Below are 22875 nucleotides of genomic sequence, written 5' to 3'. Positions count from 1 at the left end.
GTGAGTGAATAGAGGAGCAATCCACATGCTTGACCGCTGCTCCATTCACACTGTTCTCAGATACTTCCCAGCTTTTCTTTGAATAGGTGCCAAGATTTAATATTTGGATAATGTTTTTAAGGCGATGCCTGCTGGTAAAGATAAATATATATTTTTTTATTATATGCAATTAGGGTTGCCACCTGGCTGGTGTTCTACTGGCACAGTCGGTATTTTGGCCACCCTGACAGTATTTTTATATCTAAAATACCGGCCATGAATGCTGCACCATATACTATACTAGTGTTCCCCAACCAGAGCGCCTCCAGCTGTTACGAAACTACAACTCTCATCAACAGCTGGAGACACCCCAGGTTGGGAAACACCGACCTTTTCTATATACTACTATATAGTCCAACATGCTGGGAGTTGTAGTTTTACGTTTGGGGCAGCTGCTGAGCCACAGGCTGTATCAGGGCATGCTGGGAGTTGCAGTTTTAACGTTTGGGGCAGCTGCTGAGCCACAGGCTGTATCAGGGCATGCTGGGAGTTGTAGTTTTACGTTTGGGGCAGCTGCTGAGCCACAGGCTGTATCAGGGCATGCTGGGAGTTGTAGTTAGTAACTAACTGCAAATCCTGAATTTAATAACAAAAAGCGATCAAAAGGTCACATCAAAACAAAAATGGCAACATTAAAAACTGAAGATCGGGGTGCAAAAAATGAGCCGTCATACAGGCCCGTATAAGGAGAAATAAAATAAAAAAGTTATAGGGGTCATAATAGGACAAAATTTCCCCCGCATATATGTGTATCCTGTGATGTCACACATATATATAATTCATTATGCAAATTAGCATGGCCGTTTTGTTTTGGTTGCAAGAAAGGTGGCAACCCTATATGCAATGGTGGCACTAATGGTAAAGGGAGGCAGAAGGCAGATAAATACTTACATCATCACCAGGTCTGAAAGGGTTTCCTCTACCACCAACACCTCCTGATATACTGAAACCAAGCTCAGGATCCTTCAGCAGCCGTACCCTGACCTTAAATTAGTACAGAGAAGGTTAAGTCACTCAGGTCACTAATGAGTAAGATGTGATAAAGTATATTCACATTCTTTGGATCTATACTAAGGGATCACAGAGAATAATGTAGGTGCAGGAATTTAGTGCAATTATTCCAATTAGGCACCAATATAAAAAAAAAAAAAGTGTTGCTACCGTGTTTCTCCGAAAATAAGACCGGGTCTTATAATAATTTTAGTCACAAAAAAACACACTAGGGCTTATTTTCAGGGTAGGGCTTTATTTATTTACATTTGATGGGCGCAGCTCTGCCCCCCAACATCCCCCCCCGCCAGTTTATCAGCCCAGCGCTGCACCCCACATCAGGGGGGGCTAATCGTACCGTATGTCACCCGCGAGCGCTGCTTCTCCCCCCCCCCCCTCCCTGCCAAATAATTATCAGCCGCTGCGCTGTACTTGTAAAGTAGCTTGAGCATGAAGGGCCCACATATACACCTGAATGTTTTTTATGTAGCACACACCTCTATACTTCTAAACACTGGCCAATACCTTTGCGCCAAAAGATCAGTTAAGTATTCCTGTGCCCGGGCTGCAAATATAAAAAAACAAACTTTAACTTACCTTCGTCCTCCCTTCCCGCATTGCTAAGGATCCGGCCTCATGGTCCCTCCGCTGTTCTTGCTGCGGTCCTGGGGATGGAACGTCATAGAGCCTCCAGCCTATCACCGGCCGCAGCGATGTCCCGCCTCGGCCGATGATAGGCTGAGCCAACTGTCATGTAAGAAGCCGGCCGACTCCTTACATGACAATGCGCTCAGCCTATCATCGGCTGAGGCGGGACATCGCTGTGGCCGTTGATAGGCTGAAGGCTCTGTGACATCACAACACCAGGAAGCAGCAAGAGCAGCGGAGAACAGTGAGGCCGGTTCATTAGCAACGGGGGAACGGAGGACTAAGTTAAAGTTTGTTTTTTAATATTTGCAGCCCGGGCATTGCCTAGATCAGTGGTCTTCAACCTGCGGACCTCCAGATGTTGCAAAACTACAACTCCCAGCATGCCCGGACAGCCAACGGCTGTCCGGGCATGCTGGGAGTTGTAGTTTTGCAACATCTGGAGGTCCGCAGGTTGAAGACCACTGGCCTAGGTCTTATTTCGGGGTAGAGCTTATATTGCAGCCCACCCCGATAATCCAGCTAGGGCTTATTTTCCGGGTAGGGTGTATTTTCGGGGAAACACGGTACCTATAGAAACACATAAAAAGAGTATACACGTGCATCAATGCTAGAGGTGCTGTGATCTTGAAGGATAAGCATATATCCAAAAGTATGAGACATTCCAAATATCGTTAAGCACAGAAATCCCACATTAAGGATTTTCTCTCTGTTTGGACAATCACTGAACAGTGTTCCAACAATATGCTGAGATTACAGATATTACAGCTCATTCTTATACAGAATGCTCACTAAAGGGCTCTATAGCGGAATCTGGGACTTAGGAGACTGCCGCACAGCTAGCACTATGGGAAAGGTGGTGTTGCAAATAGGTTTCTTATACTTCAATAGTTATTCAGAAAGGTCAGTAATCATTCAGAAACCGAGAGGTCATGACTTGACATTTAAGATGGAAAGCAGCCTTACCACAGCTGGCTGGGGATGGTGAGGAAGGAGCTGGCTGTAGTTGTTCTGTGACCTCGATGGCTGGCTCATCTGGCCATTGCTCAAAAGCATCTGTAAGTCAATTGCACAAAATAAATAACAGTACCACGTGAACGTTGCAAAAACTGCCAGCTTTCCAGTTTTACCCTTCATAAGTAAGTTAAGGTGTTCCTGTCATTACAAAAATATTTCATATGTCCTAGGACCCCGACTGATCACTAGAATAAGCAGGGAGGGCAGTAATTGGCTACATGCTTCTCTCCCCACATTGGCCCTCATTTACTTAGAAAATCGGGTTGTAAGTCTATCTTGCTTTCTTACCCGACTGCTTTTTTCCCCTGGTATTTATTATTATGTCGCATCCTGTTTGTCGCACGTGGGTTTTGTAGGTTTTGGTTTCCAACTCCTTTGAGTTGTCAGGAAAAAAATCCACAACAATTCAACAAATTCGGGTTGGAAACCTTTATAAATACGTCGAAAAACTCAGAAATGTCGGGTTACGCCCCTTTTTCGGGTTTGGGAGAATCCACATCGGGTCCGTCGTGAAAAAATGTTGCATCGTGTCGCAGACTGGCCAAAAAAAACAGACAAAACAAGTCGGGTTTAGAATAGTAAATGAGGGCCAATGTGTCTATGTGAGTGAGATAGTTACTAATACTTACATTATGAGACAGTCTCGCTCGTGGCCGACCAAAACTTTAGTTATGTCTCTGACCTATCAAAAGTATTTTGTAATGATAGCGTCATTTTACCATTCAAAATGAGATCCGAGCAAGTTCCATATCACATCAGGGTCTCTGGCAACAAGAAACCTTATACTGCATGCTATGTTAAGATGGTGTTTCTTGTAATTTTAGCCCATTTTATACCTTTATATACTGTATGTCAAAATAAGGTACCGCTATATTGTACCCAAATTATATCCAGCATCTAAATAATACTTTTGAACATGTATAATGCTGCTATATGGTTGTAATATAATATACATAAATGTGCCTCCTCCACACACACTTTTTTGTGTGCGTGTGTGTGGTTGTAAGAAAAAAAGCCAAAAAAAAAACACCAGCAATTCATTTCTGTCATTCACATACTATATTTTTAGCAGTTTTTTTATACAATCATGGTCGTAAATGTTGGCACCCCTGAAATTTTTCAAGAAAATGTACTATTTCTCACAGAAAAGGATTGCAGTAACACATATTTTGCTATACATATGTTTATTCCCTTTGAGTGTATTGGAACTAAACCAAAAAAGGGAGGAAAAAAAGCTAATTGGACATAATGTCACATCAAACTCCAAAAATGGGCTGGACAAAATTACTGGCAACTCATGGCACTGTAGCTAATCTCCCTGGGCTTGGACGGAAGAGAAAAATTGATGAAAGGTGTCAACGCAGGATAGTCCGGATGGTGGATAAGCAGCCCCAAACAAATTCCAAAGATATTCAAGCTGTCCTGCAGGCTCAGGGAGCATCAGTGTCAGCACGAACTGTCAGTCAACATTTAAATGAAATTAAACGCTATGGCAGGAGACCCAGGAGGACCCCACTGCTGACACTGAGACATAAAAAAGCAAGACAACATTTTGCCAAAATGAACTTGAGTAAGCCAAAATCCATCTGGGAAAACATCTTGTCGACAGATGAGACCAAGATAGAGCTTTTTGGTAAAGCACATCCTTCTACTGTTTACCAAAAATGGAATGAGACCTACAAAGAAAAGAACACAGGCCGACATTTATCATTGTCTTTAGACTATTTTTTGTGTCTAGAAAAGGCGCAAAGAAAGGTGCAAGCTGGGTTTATTTGCGCCTTTTTTGTGCTTTTTGGTTTGCATACTTCTGCTGATTTTGAATTGCAATCCACTGATTTTGGTGATACACATCATTTGGAAGGGTTTCACGATCTGTGCCTTTTTGTGAAAAAAAACGACACCAGCCCAGACTTAGGCTGGGTTCACATCACGTTTTTCCCCATATGGGAGCGCATACGGCAGGGGGGAGCTAAAAACTTGCGCTCCCTCTATCCCTGCGTATGCGGTCCCGTATGTAATTTCAATCAGCGCACTGGAGTGAACCGGTCGGCTCATTTTCCCCCATACGCGGTTTTCTACCGGACCAAAAACCGCGGTTGACTACGGTTTTAGGTTCGGTAGAAGACCACGCACGGGGAAAGTGAGCTGACCGGTTCACTCCGGTCGGCTCAATTAAATGAATTACATATGGGACTGCATACGCAGGGATAGAGGGAGCGCAAGTTTTTAGCTCCCCCTGCCGTATTCGCTCCCATATGGGGAAAAACGTGATGTGAACCCAGACTTAGCTTAGCTGTATGGTGTATGTGAAGAGTAAAATTTCTGAAAATGTGACCTGCACAAAATATATGAAATGCTCTGCGACTATTTAATTAATTTGGTGTTCCTACACATTACCAGCACACAAAAAAAAAGTGTAGAAAATGCTTCACTTACACCTACAATGATAAATGCTGGCTACAGTACCTTCAGTGAAAAATGGTGGAGGTTCAATGATGATTTGGGGTTGTTTTGCTACCTCTGGCACTGGGTAACTTGAATGTGTACAAGACATCATGAAATCTGAGGATTACCAACATTTGAGGTCGCACTGTACAGCCCAGTGTCAGAAAGCCCAGTGTCGGAAAATATGTGTTACTGCAATCCTTTCTGTGAGAAATACTTAATTTTCTTGAAAAATATCAGGGGTGCCAACATTTACGGCTATGACTGTATGTCGCTTTTCCAAAAATAGCTTGTTTTAGTACATGCATTTTTCGATTGTGTATTTTTTCTGTGGCATTTTTCCTATTACAAGTCATGTGACTCTTATCACGTGATTTAATCTTCTTCCTGACAAATGTGGAAAAAGAAGCCACAAACAAGAAAAGAAGCAACATACATTTACACAAAAAAGTAGGTAAAAAATTATGTTTGTTATACCAGCTTAAATAGGTATTAAATTGGTTTTCTCCTGGGGTTCCATCCTTGGGGCCCCCACATAAAACAGTGCCCTAGGTATCTGCCCAGTTTGACAACCCCTTAAGCCAGCTCTAAGTGAAATTACATATGGAAGCTATAGTGAACATTGAGCAAGAAAATCAACCCTGCAAAAAGGTTGTAAGTCATTAAAACAGCCCTACCTTCTTTCCACTATCAGAGGCACTATCCTTGGAGACCAGTGTTGCGTAGTTTTGCTGTCCAGGTCCAAACACATCATCTTGGGTGGGTTCCCCGGTGCTCCCAGCTGTCGGGTGCTATCACATAGTGGTAGAGAAAATGAATAAAGTTATAACCGTGCACCCAAATCAGGTATAATGTATTAACATTCCTGCTTGTGGCACAAGGTTCAGTAAGCATAACAATATAGAAGCTACAGTCACTGAATATATAAACCCGATTAGCAGGGAGACATGAATTAAACATGTAGAAATTAATGGCATTATATTCAATCCATTAACAAGATTTATTAGCGCTCAGTGCCGAAAATCAGAGTATTTTCATTAGAAAAAGCCAAACGCAGCGTTACAATGATCTGATTAGTTATAGCATTACGGGTATGATGGACAAGATCAAAATATGCGCTCCTAAGCCGGGTCTTGTATGTGGTCGAGTAGGTGTTTTGAATATTGTATAAATTTTAAGATACCGTAACTCTTTTATACTAGTAATATATCATTATGTTCACAGGTCAGATTTATTTTGGGATGTATTTACTTTAAAAATCATAGACCTTAAACCGAGCACCTACTAACATGTTGGAGTGTGTCACCAATCTCCTATCTGTATTTATTGGAGAGCCTATAAGGGAAAGCCTGAGACTGGTACTTGGATTTGTGCTATGGATTTGAAGTTTAAAGGGGTACTCCAGTGGAAAACTTTTTTTATTTTTTTATTTTTTATTTTTTTAAATCAACTGGTGCCAGAAAGTTAAACAGCTTTCTAAATTACTTCTATTAAAAATCTTAATCCTTCCAGTACTTATTAGCTGCTGAATGCTACAGAGGAAATTCTTTTCTTTTTGGAACACAGAGCTCTCTGCTGACATCTCTGTCCATTTTAGGAACTGTCATTCAGTACCTATAGGTGTAAATAACACATGAATATTGTTCCAGAATTTGTTGCTTTTGCCTCATATGGTTCAATCAGATTTTGCGATTGGGTCATGGACTATATTGCCATAGCCATCATTGCCTCTTGAGAAAGCCGGTGACACGGCGAAACGGCGAAACATGTAGAGGCGGCAATTGGATAGCTTTATTTTAAGCGGTACCAGTTGACTGTGAACATAGCAGCCACTGCAGGGCTGCAGTACAGCTACCTTGGAGAGATTGTCTCTCCTTAAATCAATTTAATCTATTATTAGGTCACCTGGTTAACAGTTTTACCATTATTGGGATTAATAATATTTTAACAGTACACAGTAAAAGTTATGTTTTAGGGGTTGCTCAATAGGGGTTTATACCCCGGGCTAAGGCCCAGGGGTTTGGTAATAAGCAGCACCAAGTGCTCCTCTGTATTTGGATTAACTGTGGGCAGACCGTAAATTCAAAGATTTTTCCTGAAAATTTTCTCAAAAGAAAAAAAATGAAAAGTCTTATTTTTTTATTTTTGGAGACTTAATAGTAAAAGGTAGTCAAATATATCATTGTGCATTATTGTATAGTTTAATAGAATAATTTGCACTAATTCTAGCCAATGTCCTATATCTGTGCTGCCTACAAGCCTGGTGGGACCTGTGAAGGATTTGTGTATCCCACCATCAATGACCTCACTATAGCTATAAAAAGTATAAAATGTTGATATAAAAATACTGAACACGACCTGCATAACATAAACAGTCAAATATTAACAGGCAGATTGATTTAGTCAGGCGTTAGTCAGCAACAACCGTAATTGGAAGATTATATGGATTTACTCGTGACATGGTGAGTACTGTGAACAGCAAACAACCTTTTCATGTTAATGGAGGCTTATGAAAGAATCCCCACTGACCAGTTTGGAGCCCTAATTTACAACAATACACCATAATAATCTGCAGGAAAAAATGGTGAATAACTTTGTAAGCACCTTGCTCTACTTCTCTTCTATTAGTTTTGCGTTCTATGATGTTTTATTCTGTTTTTTTATGAAATAATTCCCACTGGGCATTGCATTGTGGGAGCTCAGAAGACAGCTACAGTATATACGCAGGGGGAAGCTTTTAGGTCACATGTCTGACAACAAATCAAACAAACTCTTGTCTGTTTCCATGGGCAACCTGTAGAATTTACCTGTAAAATCCACTGAATCAGATGAGAAAAAGCTCTTAGTTTCCTATGCAAACTTGCTCTGCCCTTCTGCCAATCCCATTAACTTCAGTGGAGAGAGCTGAACACGGAGTGTGCGGTCCCCCTTACCTTCAGTCTTCTGCTGGATGTGGCCGCTAGCTGCTTTAGCTTTAAAGGGGTATTCCAGGAAAAAACTTTTTTTTTTATATATCAACTGGTTCCAGAAAGTTAAACAGATTTGTAAATTACTTCTATTAAAAAATCTTAATCCTTTAAGTACTTATGAGCTTCTGAAGTTAAGGTTGTTCTTTTCTGTCTAAGTGCTCTCTGATGACACGTGTCTCGGGAAACGCCCAGTTTAGAAGCAAATTCCCATAGCAAACCTCTTCTAAACTGGGCGGTTCCCGAGACACGTGTCATCAGAGATTACTTAGACAGAAAAGAACAACCTAAACTTCAGAAGCTCATAAGTACTGAAAGGATTAAGATTTTTTAATAGAAGTAATTTACAAATCTGTTTAACTTTCTGGAGCCAGTTGATATATAAAAAAAAAGTTTTTTCCTGGATAACCCCTTTAAGCTCCACATTTTTGACATATTGGAGAGTATGCCATACATTTTTACAGATACAAAATGTGTCCAGTTTAGAAAACCTATTTTTTATATACACTATAAGGGAATTTTGAGTTAATACAAGGGGTCCTCTGTAATCTTCACACTAGTCAAGAGATGAGTTATTCTGAACAAAGAGTTTCTTTTGCTCTGGAGGCCCTGTGCTAACCTGCAATACACATAGGGGAGATTTATCAAAACCTGTCCAGAAGAAAAGTTGCTGAGTTGCCCATAGCAACCAATCAGATCGTTTCTTTAATTTCTGTGAAAAATGAAGAAGCGATCTGATTGGTTGCTATGGGCAACTCAGCAACTTTTCTTCTGGACAGGTTTTGATAAATCTCCCCCATACAATTTACAGCTTAAAGGGGTACTCCACTGGAAAACATTTTTTTTTTTTAAATCAACTGATGACAGGAAGTTAAACAGATTTGTAAATTACTTCTATTAAAAAATCTTAATCCTTCTACTACTTCTAAGCTTCTGTATGCTCCACTGGAAGTTCTTTTCTTTTTGAATTTCCTTTCTGTCTGACCACAGTGCTCTCTGCTGACACTTCTGACCATTTCAGTAACTGTCCAGAGCAGGAGAAAATCCCCATAGCAAGCCTATCCTGCTCTGGAGAGTTCCTAAAATGGACAGATGTGTCAGCAGAGAGCACTGTGGTCAGACAGAAAGGAAATTCAAAAAGAAAAGTAATTTACAAAGCTGTTTAACTTTCAGCCACAAGTTGATCTAAAAAAAAAAAAATCATGTTTTCCAGTGGAGTACCCCTTTAATTTCCCCTGTGGTGGCTCTGCAGGAAATCTGAACACTTACTGCCAGCTTTCCCCATAGATAACAGGTGATCAAAGGGGAAAACCTAGAAACTTTCTGATTGGAATGTATTAACATAAGTAGACATATTGAAAAGCTAAAAGCCTCTTTAAAGGGGTACTCCAAATTTTTTTTTAGATCAACTGGTGCCAGAAAGTTAAACAGATTTGTAAATGACTTCTATTTAAAAATCTTTGCAATACTTATTAGCTGCTGTATACTACAGAGGAAGCTGTGTAGTTCTTTTCAGTCTGATCAAAGTGCTCTTTGCTGACACCTCTGTCCATGTCAGGAACTGGCCAGAGCAGGAGAGGTTTGCTATGGGGATTTGCTTCTACTCTGGACAGTTCCTGACATGGACAGAGATGTCAGCAGAGAGCACTGTGGTCAGACAGAAAAGAACTACACAACTTCCTCTGTAGTATACAGCAGCTGATAAGTACTGGAAGGATTAAGATTTTTAGTTTTGTAATTTACAAATCTGTATAACTTTCTAGAGCCAGTTAATATAAAAAAATGTTTTCCACTAGAGTACCCCTTTAAAGGAGTAGTCCAGGATAGAAAAATGTATCCCCTATCCTAAGGATAGATGATAAGTGTCAGATTGCGGGGGATCCAACCACTGGGACCCCTTATGATCTCTTCCTAAATGGAGCGTGTCAACCACCGCACAAAGCTGTGGCCAACACTTCCTCTCCATGCAGATCTATAGAAGAGATGGAGATTCCTAAATGCAGCGTTCTGGCTCTCCCATAGAAATGCATGGAGAGGACGTGTTGGCCACCACATCGTGCGGTGATCTACAAGCCCCATTCAGGAGGAGAGTCGGGGTCCCAGACAGGAGATCGCAGGGGTTCCTTAGGATAGGAGGTACATTTTTCTATCCCAGAGTACCCCTTTAAATTTTATTTGAATAAAACAGTTATCCTATTAAACTTAGTATAGCAACATAGAATGCAAAGCCAGGGCACCCTCACTTTGTGGTTCAGGGGGGACAGCCAAGCAACATCACTAATGGTTAACACAAAAAGCAAAAAAGGAGACCGCACATAATGAACACGTCAGAGTGTAGGGAGCAGAAAAGGTGAAATCCCGGATTATGGTTGATTATAGGATCTTGTATTACTAGTAAAAAAAAAAATAGGAGACAAGCACAAGGAAATGACTCTTTAATGTGCCAGCGAATTAGTATTTTAGTGTTTTAGTGTGCCTCCAGCTGTTGCAAAACTACAACTCCCAGCATGCCCGGACAGCCTTTGGCTGTCCGGGCGTGCTGGGAGTTGTAGTTTTACAACAGCTGGAGGTGGTTTGGTTGGTTTATTTTATACATTTGCCCAATGCAGTAATTGGGTCCCCTTCTGAGCTTGCCATAGTAGATTTGTAGAATATATAGAATATATTGTGCACCTGTATCATTTCAAATTCAAGTATTCTTATGGGATCCAATGGCAATTTAAGTTTTTATGGCTGGTGTTGGCTACCAAATGGGCAATTGTTCTTGATGTTCTATCAGGTTGGGGTATATTCCTGCTTCTAAAGACATTAGCATGCAAACGTGCATTTGTAACTGTAAGGCTATGTTCACACGGGCGAAAAATGTGTGGAATGTCCACACGAAAAACTGGTGCGGAAATTCCACACATTTGACTTACCTGCTGGCGCTTGGATATGCGCCATCTCATAGACTGCAATGCATTTCCTTGCAGACTCGGCAGAAAGAATTTCCATGCCAGATGTTTCTGCCATGTAAACAGCGCAGCAAAATCTCATTGAAATCAATGGGACTGTGCGGCAGCGGAAGGTTCGTGCGGAATATTCTGTGTGAACCTGGCCTAACTCCTATTATTTCAATCCCAAATTACCGGAAATTTTAAGCACTGCCAGGGAATCCCTACAAACCATGGTGAAGTTTTTTTTTATTTTATTTTTTTTCTGCATCAGTCATGATGATGGGATTGTTTCTTATCTTCTTGGCAGTCAGACATCAGAAGAGATCCACAAAAAACTGATTGACGCAAATGTTATTTCTATGTGCGGAATCCAGTAACATTGTTTTGGATCAGCTTATTATTGCACTTTAGTAGGTTTTTGTATTGCGTTTCACAGAAATACACATATAAGGTTGTAAAATTTTACCATCATTTCTTACCCTATTGATTTAGGCACATTTGGTCATTTTCAACAATCATAGGTAAAACTACATCCAGCATGTTGGAATTTTTACGATGATCCTAAAACAGCTACTATAAGTACTCACACGAAGTATGTGAACACCAGAACCTCTTCTGTCAGCTACACTCATGGCAACACTGCCCTGGCTGCCATGCAGATCTCTAGAGCTGCCATACAGAGAACCGCTAGCTGCAGTGTAAGTGGAATTAAAGGACCGTGACAGCATGCTCTGAATAGAGAAGGACAGATGTAACATCACAGATTAGTAAAGCATGCATATACAACTCGATGGGTTATTCAGACAACCACTCATCACACGTACACACGTTTCATGCACATACTGTACAAAACATAGATCCCCATGCAGCTGTGTGAGGTATACCCGGAACCCAAGAGGTGAACATGCAATGACTGTATTCCGATAATCACTGTACAAACACGCAGGATCTGAAGCGTCCAGGATATGTTCACACGACAAACATATAGCGGTAGAATCTACACATCTTTATTGTGAAGTTAGGATACACATTTAAGGCCAAAGATAAGAGTCTTAAAGGGGACGTCTCATCAGATCACTTTCAAAATGTAGCCCCTCGGCCTGATCCGTACTGGCATTCCCGGCAAACACCTAATTTTGCCAGGGGACGCCTCAGCCAACCAGGCATTTGCACAGGAAAAAGTTATGACTTTTATTTAGATGACAAATATGGCTCTAGTATGCCAGAATGGCAGCTCTTTCTGAGCTGTACTTCATTCTAGCTAATAGAGGATAGAAATTCCAAGTAGGTTACCCCCTCTGTGATGTTCAGATGTCCCTATAGGCCATATGGACAGGAGTAGTCTTCATGAGGCAACCTCTTTAAAGTGTACCTGTATATAGATTAAAGGGGTATTCCAGGAAAAAAAATTAATCAAATGGCTTCAGAAAGTTAAACAGATTTGTTAATTACTTCTATTGACAAATCTTAATCCTTCCAATAATTATCAGCTGCTGAAGTTGACTTGTTCTTTTCTGTCTGGCAACAGTGCTCTCTGCTGACATCTCAGCTTGTCTCGGGAACTGCACAGAGTAGAAGAGGTTTGCTATGGGGATTTGCTTCTACTCTGGACAATTCCCGAGACACATGTCATCAGAGAACACTTAGACAGAAAACAACAACTCAACTTCAGCAGCTCATAAGTACTGAAAGGATTAAGATTTTTTAATAGAAGTAATTTACAAATCACTTTAACATTCTGGAGCCAGTTGATATATATATAAAAAAAGTGTTTTTTTCCTTCCTGGGTAACCCCTTAAAAAGAAAATAAGAAATGCTTCTTGCTTACTCCTTAACTGATGCTGATCCTGTCCCTGTACTTAAATTCTGGTTTTAATCCTTTTATGGCTCCTTATTACCTTGTTTATGTTGCTCACAATGCATGTAGTTCACTGAAGAGGAGTGGGCGTTCCCTTGTTTGCCCTCACATCACATGTGGGAACTTCCTCCCCAACTCCTCAGAGCTGACAACTGGCTGCTCTGTGCACTGAGGCTCTGTGACATGCCCTTGACTCACAAATATACATATAATGTTATTATATGAAAAGTTTTTTTGCAAATTAAAATGTAAATATATGTTCAATATTGATTCTAGTTTTAGAATAGCATTTACTGATCATAAGGTTACAGACTGTGCTGTAGTCCAGAGCTGAAATCATAATTCTTCTGTTTTCAACTGAAATCAGTTGCCAGAGTGACAGCCATGCCATTAGCAGTTTGTACAAATTTGTGGGACATTTAGCCTTTTTCTACATTAAAGGGGTATTCCAGGCAAAAACTTTTTTTTATATATCAACTGGCTCCGGAAAGTTAAACAGATTTGTAAATTACTTCTATTAAAAAATCTTAATCCTTCCAATAGTTATTAGCTTCTGAAGTTCAGTTGCTGTTTTCTGTGTAACTGCTTTCTGATGACTCACGTCCCGGGAGCTGTCCAGCTCCTATGGGGATATTTGCCCATAATGCAAGGGATATTCTCCCATCATGCACAGCTCCCAGGACATGACATCATCATTGAGCAGTTAGACAGAAAACTTCAGAAGCTAATAACTATTGGAAGGATTAAGATTTTTTAATAGAAGTAATTTACAAATCTGTTTAACTTTCCGGAGCCAGTTGATATATAAAAAAAAGTTTTTGCCTGGAATACCCCTTTAAAGTACTGCACAGCAGGGTGTATTGAGCTTTTCTATTGGAGGTCTGAATCTTTCTAGTGTTTAAATAATCAAATTATTTATTTAACTTTTTAGTGCAGAAGCAAGCTCTGTGCAGACACTGAACCAGCAGGGGATACAGTAAGAGGTAAGATCAGCAACTAGTCAAATTCAAAGGCTACCTCATACTTTTTTGGTCCATGTTTTCTGCTTCCGATAAAAAAGACTGGACATTTTCTGCCATTTAACTAATTTTTTTAACTTGAGTATTTTTTAATTCTATTATGCAATTTGCAAATCAGCCACTTTTTGGGATATAAACTGCCCAAATAAACATGCAGAAAAATTTACATTTGTGCGGCATAAATGGACAAAAAAGGATCTTGCACCACTACGCAGCCGTGATATTACAGCCATCAAATGTTACTGAATGGAAATTACTATTAAGTTCAATGGCACTTAATATAAACACCCATTTTATGGTTCATAAAACGGACCAAAACACTCTGTCTGAACATAGCCTAAAGCTATGAATAAAAATGGGCTGAAAATATGCTGCAGCCAGGATCAGCGCAAGGTACAAAAAGATGTTCTAAATTAAAGCAGATCTTTTCAATGCTATTGCACAACTGCGTTGCTAAGTGTACCCCAATGTAGAGTAGAGCAGGCGTGCATGCCTCCAGGGGTCAAAGAACATGAAAAAGAGAAGTATCCCTGTATCCGACACAACCCGCCCCCCATGTATAACACCATAGTGTTACTATAACTGAAGATAACTCCTAATGTAATTTAAAGGGGTATTCCAGGCCAAAACTTTTTTTTTATATATTAACTGGCTCCGGAAAGTTAAACAGATTAGTAAATTACTTCTATTAAAAAATCTTAATCCTTCCAATAGTTATTAGCTTCTGAAGTTGAGTTGCTGTTTTCTGTCTAACTGCTTTCTGATGACTCACGTCCCGGGAGGTGTGCACTTCCTATGGGGATATTCTCCCATCATGCACAGCTCCCAGGACGTGACATCATCATTGAGCAGTTAGACAGAAAACTTCAGAAGCTAATAACTATTGGAAGGATTAAGATTTTTTAATAGAAGTAATTTAAAAATATGTTTAACTTTCCCGAGCTAGTTGATATATATATATATATATATATATATATAAAGGTTTTGCCTGGAATACCCCTTTAATGTGTTTCTAAGTTTTTAGACCAGGTCTACTGATTTCTAGTGCTGCAATGTTAGGAATGTCCATTGGATTCTTGAAAGTTGCCATTAGGGGGCAGTAGTGCACGGTGAAAATGCTACCAACCTTCCTCCAGCTTAACATAAAAATAAATAAAATCAGAATTTTATGCTCTGCTGTAACTATCTCCAACCTGTGGCTCTTCAGCCGTTACAATACTAGGACTCTTAGCATGATGAGAGTTGGAGTTTTGCAACAACTGGAGAGCTACAGATTGAAGATCCATGCTCTAATAAAAGCCATTACAAAGTAGTGAATCATTCATTTTGCAATTCATACACAGGATACACAATAAAACCTGGGTAATAGATCATTGAGCACACAAGTAGCATAACAATAAGAATGTACTAGAATGTATGGGAAGGCCAGAGGTCCGGGTAGGCTGTGAAGATGTAGACTGAACAACAAGAACCAGCATGTCTTATAAACAGAATAGTCTAAGATAACAGTATAATGCTAAATGACTAGACGTGACTAAAAGGCAGAGGATAGCTTGGGTAATAAAAATACACAATGTAATCCGCTGCAATTATTAAGGCTTCCAAAGCCTCGGAGGAGAATCCAAAACACATAAAGAAAATTGCATTTTTGCTGCCACTCATCCCACTTCTGTACTTTCACACAGCATTAACCTCAGATTATTCACTGGAGGACGGCTGGTTTGCCTCTGGCAACAAACAGTTTTTGGCACAAGAACATACGTGAAAAATAATAGACCTGGAATGAGGCAAAGTCGACAATTTCTAGTACAGGACTACACAAAGCCAAGAAAACTTCAGCACTGGGAAACCAACTCCTACTAACATCCTTTAATTCTGTACAAGCTTTTAATGTCAGACTAAAGGTGCATGATATATCTTATTAGAGAAAAATGCTTCTTTTCTCCTGTTATCAAACTCGCACCCTCTCCTGTTGCTTAAAGGGGTACTCCACCCCTAGACATCTTATCCCCTTTCCAAAGGATAGGGGATAAGATGTCTGATCGTGGGAGGTCCCGCCGCTGGGGACCCCCGCAATATAGCATGCAGCACCCACCTGTTTCTGCTCCGGAAGCGCTGGAGGGTCTGGGTCCCGACCACTGGAACGGAAGTCCGTGACGTCACGACTCCGCCCCGTGTGACGTCACGCCCCCTCACATAGACTTGCATTGAGGGGACTGGTCGTGACGTCACACGGGGGCGGAGTCGTGACATCACGGACTTCCGTTCCGGTTGTCGGGACCCAGACCCCGAGCTTCTGGAGCAGGAACAGGTGGGTGCCGCATGCTATATTGCAGGGGTCCCCAGTGGAGGGACCCCCACAATCAGACATCTTATCCCCTATCCTTTGCATAGGGGATAAGATGTCTAGGGGTGGAGTACCCCTTTAAATCTTCAGCTCAGCTTTGTCCTGGGTATGCAAGAAAAGGGCGGGAGGAGGGAGAACTGCAAATTATAGATGTATTGCAAATTATAGCTGAAGCTTGCAGAGCAGTAATCTGCTACAAAATACCTTATACAAGTTATAATGGCCAGAAATAGTGCTGCTCCGCATGTACACACACAGCTTATCCTGAAAAGTCACCTCAAATGACAGGTACACTTTAAGAGAACAGGGCTGAGTTGCCACCAGAAACCAAAGCCCATAGCACTGTAAAAATGTTAGATTAGAAACAGTTTTTCTAATCTTGGAAACCTACTATTCAACTTTTAGATCACAAAAGGCAAAAACAAAACAATGAATCGGCTATTACTGGTATACAGCAGCCTCACAGGGGCACTGTATAGGAATCACCGCTACTATCCATAATGCAGTGACTGGTCTATTATTGTAATGTTTAAGGAGATGGCACAAACAAAACACCCGCATGAACACGCTGTTACCAATTCTACTACAATAGTCAAGACATTACACAAGAAGCCATCTGATTAAAGGGGAAGACTTTTTCATGAGTGTAACATGTAACATATACAGTGAAAGGATAGAGAGAACAAGGATAAAGTTCTATTTGGAATGCTTAACCTGTGTTATAACACATTTTCATTTAAAGAGGACAATCCCATGACAGACTTTCAGAGTCATAAGATTCAGTAGCTGCTGGTCATTTATTTGTTCAACCAACAACTACGGTACCTGTTCTGTTCACCCCATTCTATATGGGAAGAAGGGAGGTAAGCCACTGCCAGAGCTGTCTGGCAGCGGTCTGCTTCCCATGTCCCCATTCAGTATACATGAACAAAAGGGTTGGGCAGCTGAAATTCGACATGTCCGATACTTCTGCCTGACATCATTTGCGAGAAGACCCCCATACACATTAGATAATTGGCTGATCACACCGAAATTGACAAATTCGGCCCTCTATTTGCTAATGTGAATAAGGTGCGACTGCAGTTACCTATCGTTTTCTGTTCCTCTCATATTACAACCACAGGGGAACATGGGGACTGGTTGCAGGTTTCTTACATTGGAAAAAGATCCCCAGTGATTTTCCTAGTATTAGCCAACATAGCTAATATTGTAACCAGCAGATATCCAGTGTGAGGTCCTGCAAACTATTCCTCATATCTCATAGGGGTTAAATACCAAAGGTAACTTAAAGCGATGGTAGAATTAGGATTCGTGTCTCTGTCCCACATCTTGCTTTGTTTCAAACTGAAAACATATCCTTGTAAACCAATTTTCTTTCTTTTCAACACACATTCTGGATGCACTGCAGTCTGCTTAGAACTCATGGTTTACTAGGAAGCACGCTTATCCTTACCTTTTCAAGTTTTTTTGCTTCTATGTGCCGTAAGACCTGTTCCCGCCAATCGTGAGGGACTTTACCCCGGCCTTGTGGGTCCAGTAAAGAATGTTCAGAATTAACCCTAGCATTTGGCTTTTTGGAAGGACTAGTCCGAGAGTAGTTAAAATCACTGACAGACATTGTTCTCTCGGGAATATCATTAACAGAAGGTCTTGCACTTTGGGGTCTTGGTACATTAGGGCCATCAATACTGTATGTCCTAGCTGACATAGGTCTTTGTGGACCTGCCACCATATGTGATGGTCTTGTCATTGAATGTAATTCTCTGTATGTCATATAGTCCCCTTCTGGTACCACAACCCTTCTGATGGGTCCTGGATCACCTATAGTCATAGAAGCATTGGAGGAGACACTGCCTTGTCTTTGAAGAGTGTTGCGACTAGCGCCTTGAGGGACTCTGTCATTTGGGGACATGGCCCATGCTTCCATGTGCCTCGGTCCCATTCTCTGAGGCACACTGTACATATTACTTGACCTCACATTATTATGATTAGAGAAGTTCAGGTTGGCAGGGTGTTTGGCATAGTTGGGACTATCATTGCTTTCTGATATATGGTAACGTGGAGGTGGTAAGCTTCCTTGGTCCATAGGAATGCTCTGTTTTGGAGACCACAGATTGTCCTTGGCTGAAGCACTGTTTGCACTATACTGAACATTATACTGAGGCACAGCAGCCATCTGAGATGCTGCAGGGGCTCTCATGGTGTATGCCCCCTCTGGGTTGTGGTTGGAATCAAATTTGAAAACAGTTTTTTTTCCAGAAGATAGCAGATCTGAAGAAGAAGAGGAGCTAGGGAAAACCTGCAAAGGTTGATCATATAGAAGAGTGGCCGATTTGCTTCTAACAATATTTTGTCCGTCAGCTCCCATTGCTGCAGATTTACCAACATATGTGGGCTGTGGAGAGCCAGTGTCACTAAGGATATCATAGATCCTCAGTCCACCAGCCTCAATGTTGGTTACACTATGGGATTTTACAACAGAATTCATAGAATCTCCAAGCTGAGGAGACAAATCGTCGGTACTTTTTGAAACACACATTTCGAATGAAGGCACTGAATCCTCTGATGCACTTCTCACCGGGTCACTCATATCTGGGGACATCTGTTCGTCTTGGGAATGTCCATTCACTTTGTTGATTGTACACAGATCTGGGTATGTTTTTCTGTTCTCCAAAACTTCCATCTCCCGTTTATTGTTTGTAAATCCCTTCCCCGAAAGGACTTCCTGTGATATCAATGGCCGATCCAGGGTATCAGAGTACAGGCCATCATCTGTTGTAAGGTTATTATTGATGTTTATCTGGTTCAGATTTTGTGCCATCTCACTGGTATTGTTCATTCTTTTCTCTTGAACTAAATCCTCTTCGCTGTTTGGTGAGGGTATGTCAGATATCGCTCTCTCATCGACAGTATTTAACTTGCTCCCATTATGTAAAATATTGTTTAAGTTTTCATCTTCGTGTCTGAAAATAGAGAGAAAAAAAGTAAGAGTAGTAGGAGCCCAACTATTGGGGATATGTAAAATGCAACCAGAACAGCGATGCATATACGCTATCCCGCACACAGTCTATACATATGTCCATTGCAGACCTTTCATTTACCTGGAGGGTTACATTGCCTCCTTTGTGTTTAAAATCTTTAACCGGTGACCATACTAGTGACATATAATTATGGACTGAATGCATGTATTTTTAGTTGCAGGCAGGGGCAGACCCTGGTATTATAGTAGATATAAAGGTCAAGCAGATTAGTTTAAACCACTAGAGATGAATGAATCGATTTGGAATTATTAAAATTTGTTCAGAATGTCCCAGAACGGATTTTGGCAACTTCGAAATTGTTTGGGCAAATGGCTCAAAATGGCTTCCTTCACTTTTATCAGAAAGAAGATTACGTTTTAGGGACCCTGACCCTAAGTTGGAGTTAGGAGCCCTAACACTACCCTAAATTTAGAGCAAAGGACCCTAACTTGGAGTTAAGTGAGGGCCCCTAATGCTACTAACTTTTAGCTAGGGTTATGCTCTCTTTGCGTTTAAGAGTTTGGACACAGTCCTAGTAGTGTCATACACAACTTTTTAGGGAACTATAAAGGGAACTTTCAATTAGAGCTGGGTGGTAGGACCAAAAATGTGTATCACGGTATATTTGTAAGTTATGGCGGTTCCACGGTATGTAACGGTATTTTCCACCCCCCCAATCATGTGACCCGTGGACGCTGCTTCTCTAATCCCCCCCCCCCCTGGTTTATCAGCCCATCGCTGCGCTGTCCCCCACATCGGGGAACTAATCATAGGTCACCTCTTCCTCCTGTGAGTTGCGGGCCGCCGGCGCTGGAAACCTGTACTGTACTACATATTCCTTGTGCCCCGGCTGCAAAAATAAACAAAAAAATAAACTTTAACTCACCTTCCCACGTTGCTCCGCTAACGGCCTCACGCTGGGGATGGGAACGTCACAAAGCGTCAGCCTATCACCGGCCGCAGCGATGTCCTGCCTTGGTCGATGATAGGCTGAGCGCACTGTCATGTAAGGAGCCGTCCGGCTCCTTACATGACAAGGCGCTCAGCCTATCACCGACCGAGGCGGGACATCGCTGCGGCTGGTGATAGGCTGACGGCTCTGTGACGTTCCAATCCCCAGCATGAGGCCGTTACCGGAGCGACGACGGGGGAACGTAGAAAGGTGAGAAAGTTTATTCTGTTTATTTTTGTAGCCCGGGCACAAGGAATATGTAGTACAGTACAGATTTCCAGCGCTGGCGGCCCGCAACTCACAGGAGGATGAGGTGACCTATGATTAGTTCCCCTATGTGGGGGACAGCGCAGCGCTGGGCTGATAAACTGGGGGGGGGATGAACAGCGCCCGTGGGTCACATATGATTGGTTCCCCGATGTGGGGACAGCGCGCTTCGCCTGATAATTAAGTCATTCGAGGGGGGGGAGGGGCCCAACCGGTATTGCGGTATGGGAAAAATTCATATCGGGAGGGAAAAAAATTTCTGTATTGGGTATGAACTGGTATACCGCCCAGCACTTCTTTCAATGTGGACTTTTCTTTTCCGACAGCCAAATCGAATCTAAAATCAAATTTCTTGAAAATTTTGCAGGTCTATCAACTGCCATTCAACTATAAATAATGCATACATGGTCATGGTAGGAAAATAAATCATTGGACCAAAGCATTTATTTATTAGTGTTTATTAGTGGTCTTTTTTTTTTAGACTCTACAATGGTCACCACGTGGATGTGATCACACTGCCTATTACACGAATGGCTCTCCCCAATATCCACTGCATAAACAAATGCAAAGAGAAGAAGCTTGATCTTTGTAAGCGGTACAACAGATGGATATTACCAAACAGGATTCTGCCAACAATATGATCAGAATATAGTTACCTTAATTTCAAGCTCATGGCAATGCTGGACTCTTTTTCAGGCGAGCACAGGGAGGTATCATGGCTGCTCTCAGTGTTTAGTGAGACGGAGTCAGACATACGGGATGGTGAGGAGCAGTTGCTGTTGTTCTGATTACTGTTGTGGGTCACTTCATCGGACAAAGAGTCTGCATCCTTAATATCATCTGAAAAACAATACAGCCAAACAATTAGGCTCCGGTACTCATCCAGGACACCAGCACTGCAATATAAGAGCACCTCATCCAACTTTAATGCATAAAGTGCATAGAAATATTAAGACATAACAAACCTCAAGCACTCATTTATTAATCATAATGGTAAGTTTGCAGTTTATGTTGGAATTATGAACAGTATAATTTACTGTATACAATATGACTATGTTCTCAGTGTCAGGACATTTTTGTTTCCTTTTATAGCAAAAATATATTCAGAATCATTGTAGGTAGACTGTCATCACTCACATCAGCCCTTGTTATCAATAGGGGCACCTTATCTAATTTCGACTATGGCCCTATGACACACAATCACTAGGGCCAACTTCATAAGACAATAAAAGGGGTGCTCAAAGTGGCATTAAAAAAAAAAAAACAATAACGTACTCGCTGATCCCCTCCCAGTGCCATTCGAACGGTGCCACTCCTACTGCTCAGAACTTGTTCTTGATCCCTACACATAGGAAGTGCCCAGATAAGTCTGGTTGTTCCACTGTTATAGCCAATTATTGGCAGAGTGGGCATTTCCTGTATGTCAGGAAGAGGAACAGGTAATTCTTAAAGTGGAACAGACGCAGCAAGGGCATAGGTAGCCAGGCAAATACAATGTTCTTATAAAAAAAAATATTTATATGTTTTACCTCTACCATGAGCACCCCTAAGAGTAAACCCATTTAGACTATTAGGACGTTCTGTGGCACGAAATCTATGCAGTCGGGGAGAGAAAATACAAACTCCTTGTAGATGTTGCACCTAGGTGGATTTAAATACCAAGACCGCAGTGCTGCAAGGCAACCAAGCCTCTGTGCAGCCCTAGAGACAGGGTTAAGTAGGTCTCAGACGAAAGGGGTGACATACAGGCTACCAATTTTTCACAATAAAGTGGTAGAGGAAATTGTCTGTATGAGGAAGGCTATATAAAGACAGTTTATTTAAGATCAGACAGAACTGTAAAGGCCCTATTACATGATGCAAGAAAGTCATCCAAATCCACCAAACTCAGTGGAATAATGTGTATTAGGGAATCCTAACTCTTCAGATAAAAGCTTTTGGTTTAATAAACATTTGGCTTACAGCTATTGTAGGATAGAGGTTATATGTATAAAATATACGTTGTGGTCCTGCTTTATACAAATGGACAGATTCTAAGGAATTTAGAAGGCAGAGCAACTAAGACTAAAACTCACCTTTCTTGTTGTTGCTCAGAGCCACCACTTTAGGTTGATTCATAGATGTCTCTATGAGCGGTGGCCGCATTTCTGCCATCTTCATTTCTTCATCATATGACAGGTCTTCTGACTCCTGTAGCAAAAAAAATGTCACCAGGTGGGCAATCACTTAAAATCTATAAAAGGGTTGGCCAATCCCAATTTGTTAATAGGGACCTGTGACAAGCAGTCAGCAAAGTGTCTTCCTGCTTGAACCTCAAGTGTTCAGATTTTATCTGAGGGAAAATAGCTTTTCCCACAAAACAGCTTTCTAC

The 22875-nt window shown here is 41.3% G+C and overlaps 1 protein-coding gene across 7 annotated transcripts in view; it reads right to left on the bottom strand.

Annotated features, from left to right (window-relative positions):
- ERBIN (erbb2 interacting protein) overlaps positions 1–22875 on the bottom strand; it is a 247483-nt gene that overhangs the window by 9691 nt on the left and 214917 nt on the right. For 6 of the 7 annotated variants that reach the window (XM_056541548.1, XM_056541546.1, XM_056541547.1 and 3 more), the window contains 7 exons: positions 22580–22694; positions 21161–21344; positions 17719–19228; positions 11629–11772; positions 5817–5930; positions 2644–2733; positions 931–1023 (listed from right to left, as the gene is read on the bottom strand). In XM_056541548.1, coding sequence (XP_056397523.1) covers positions 931–1023; positions 2644–2733; positions 5817–5930; positions 11629–11772; positions 17719–19228; positions 21161–21344; positions 22580–22694 — 2250 coding nt within the window. The remainder of the gene's footprint in view (positions 1–930; positions 1024–2643; positions 2734–5816; positions 5931–11628; positions 11773–17718; positions 19229–21160; positions 21345–22579; positions 22695–22875) is intronic. The other variant, XM_056541550.1, reaches the window with a different exon arrangement.

This window comes from Hyla sarda, chromosome 1 (assembly GCF_029499605.1).
Source record: "Hyla sarda isolate aHylSar1 chromosome 1, aHylSar1.hap1, whole genome shotgun sequence".
In the NCBI taxonomy this organism is placed as follows: domain Eukaryota; kingdom Metazoa; phylum Chordata; class Amphibia; order Anura; family Hylidae; genus Hyla; species Hyla sarda.
The sequence above is the reverse complement of the archived record's forward strand: the minus strand, read 5'-3'. Positions and strand labels throughout refer to the sequence as shown.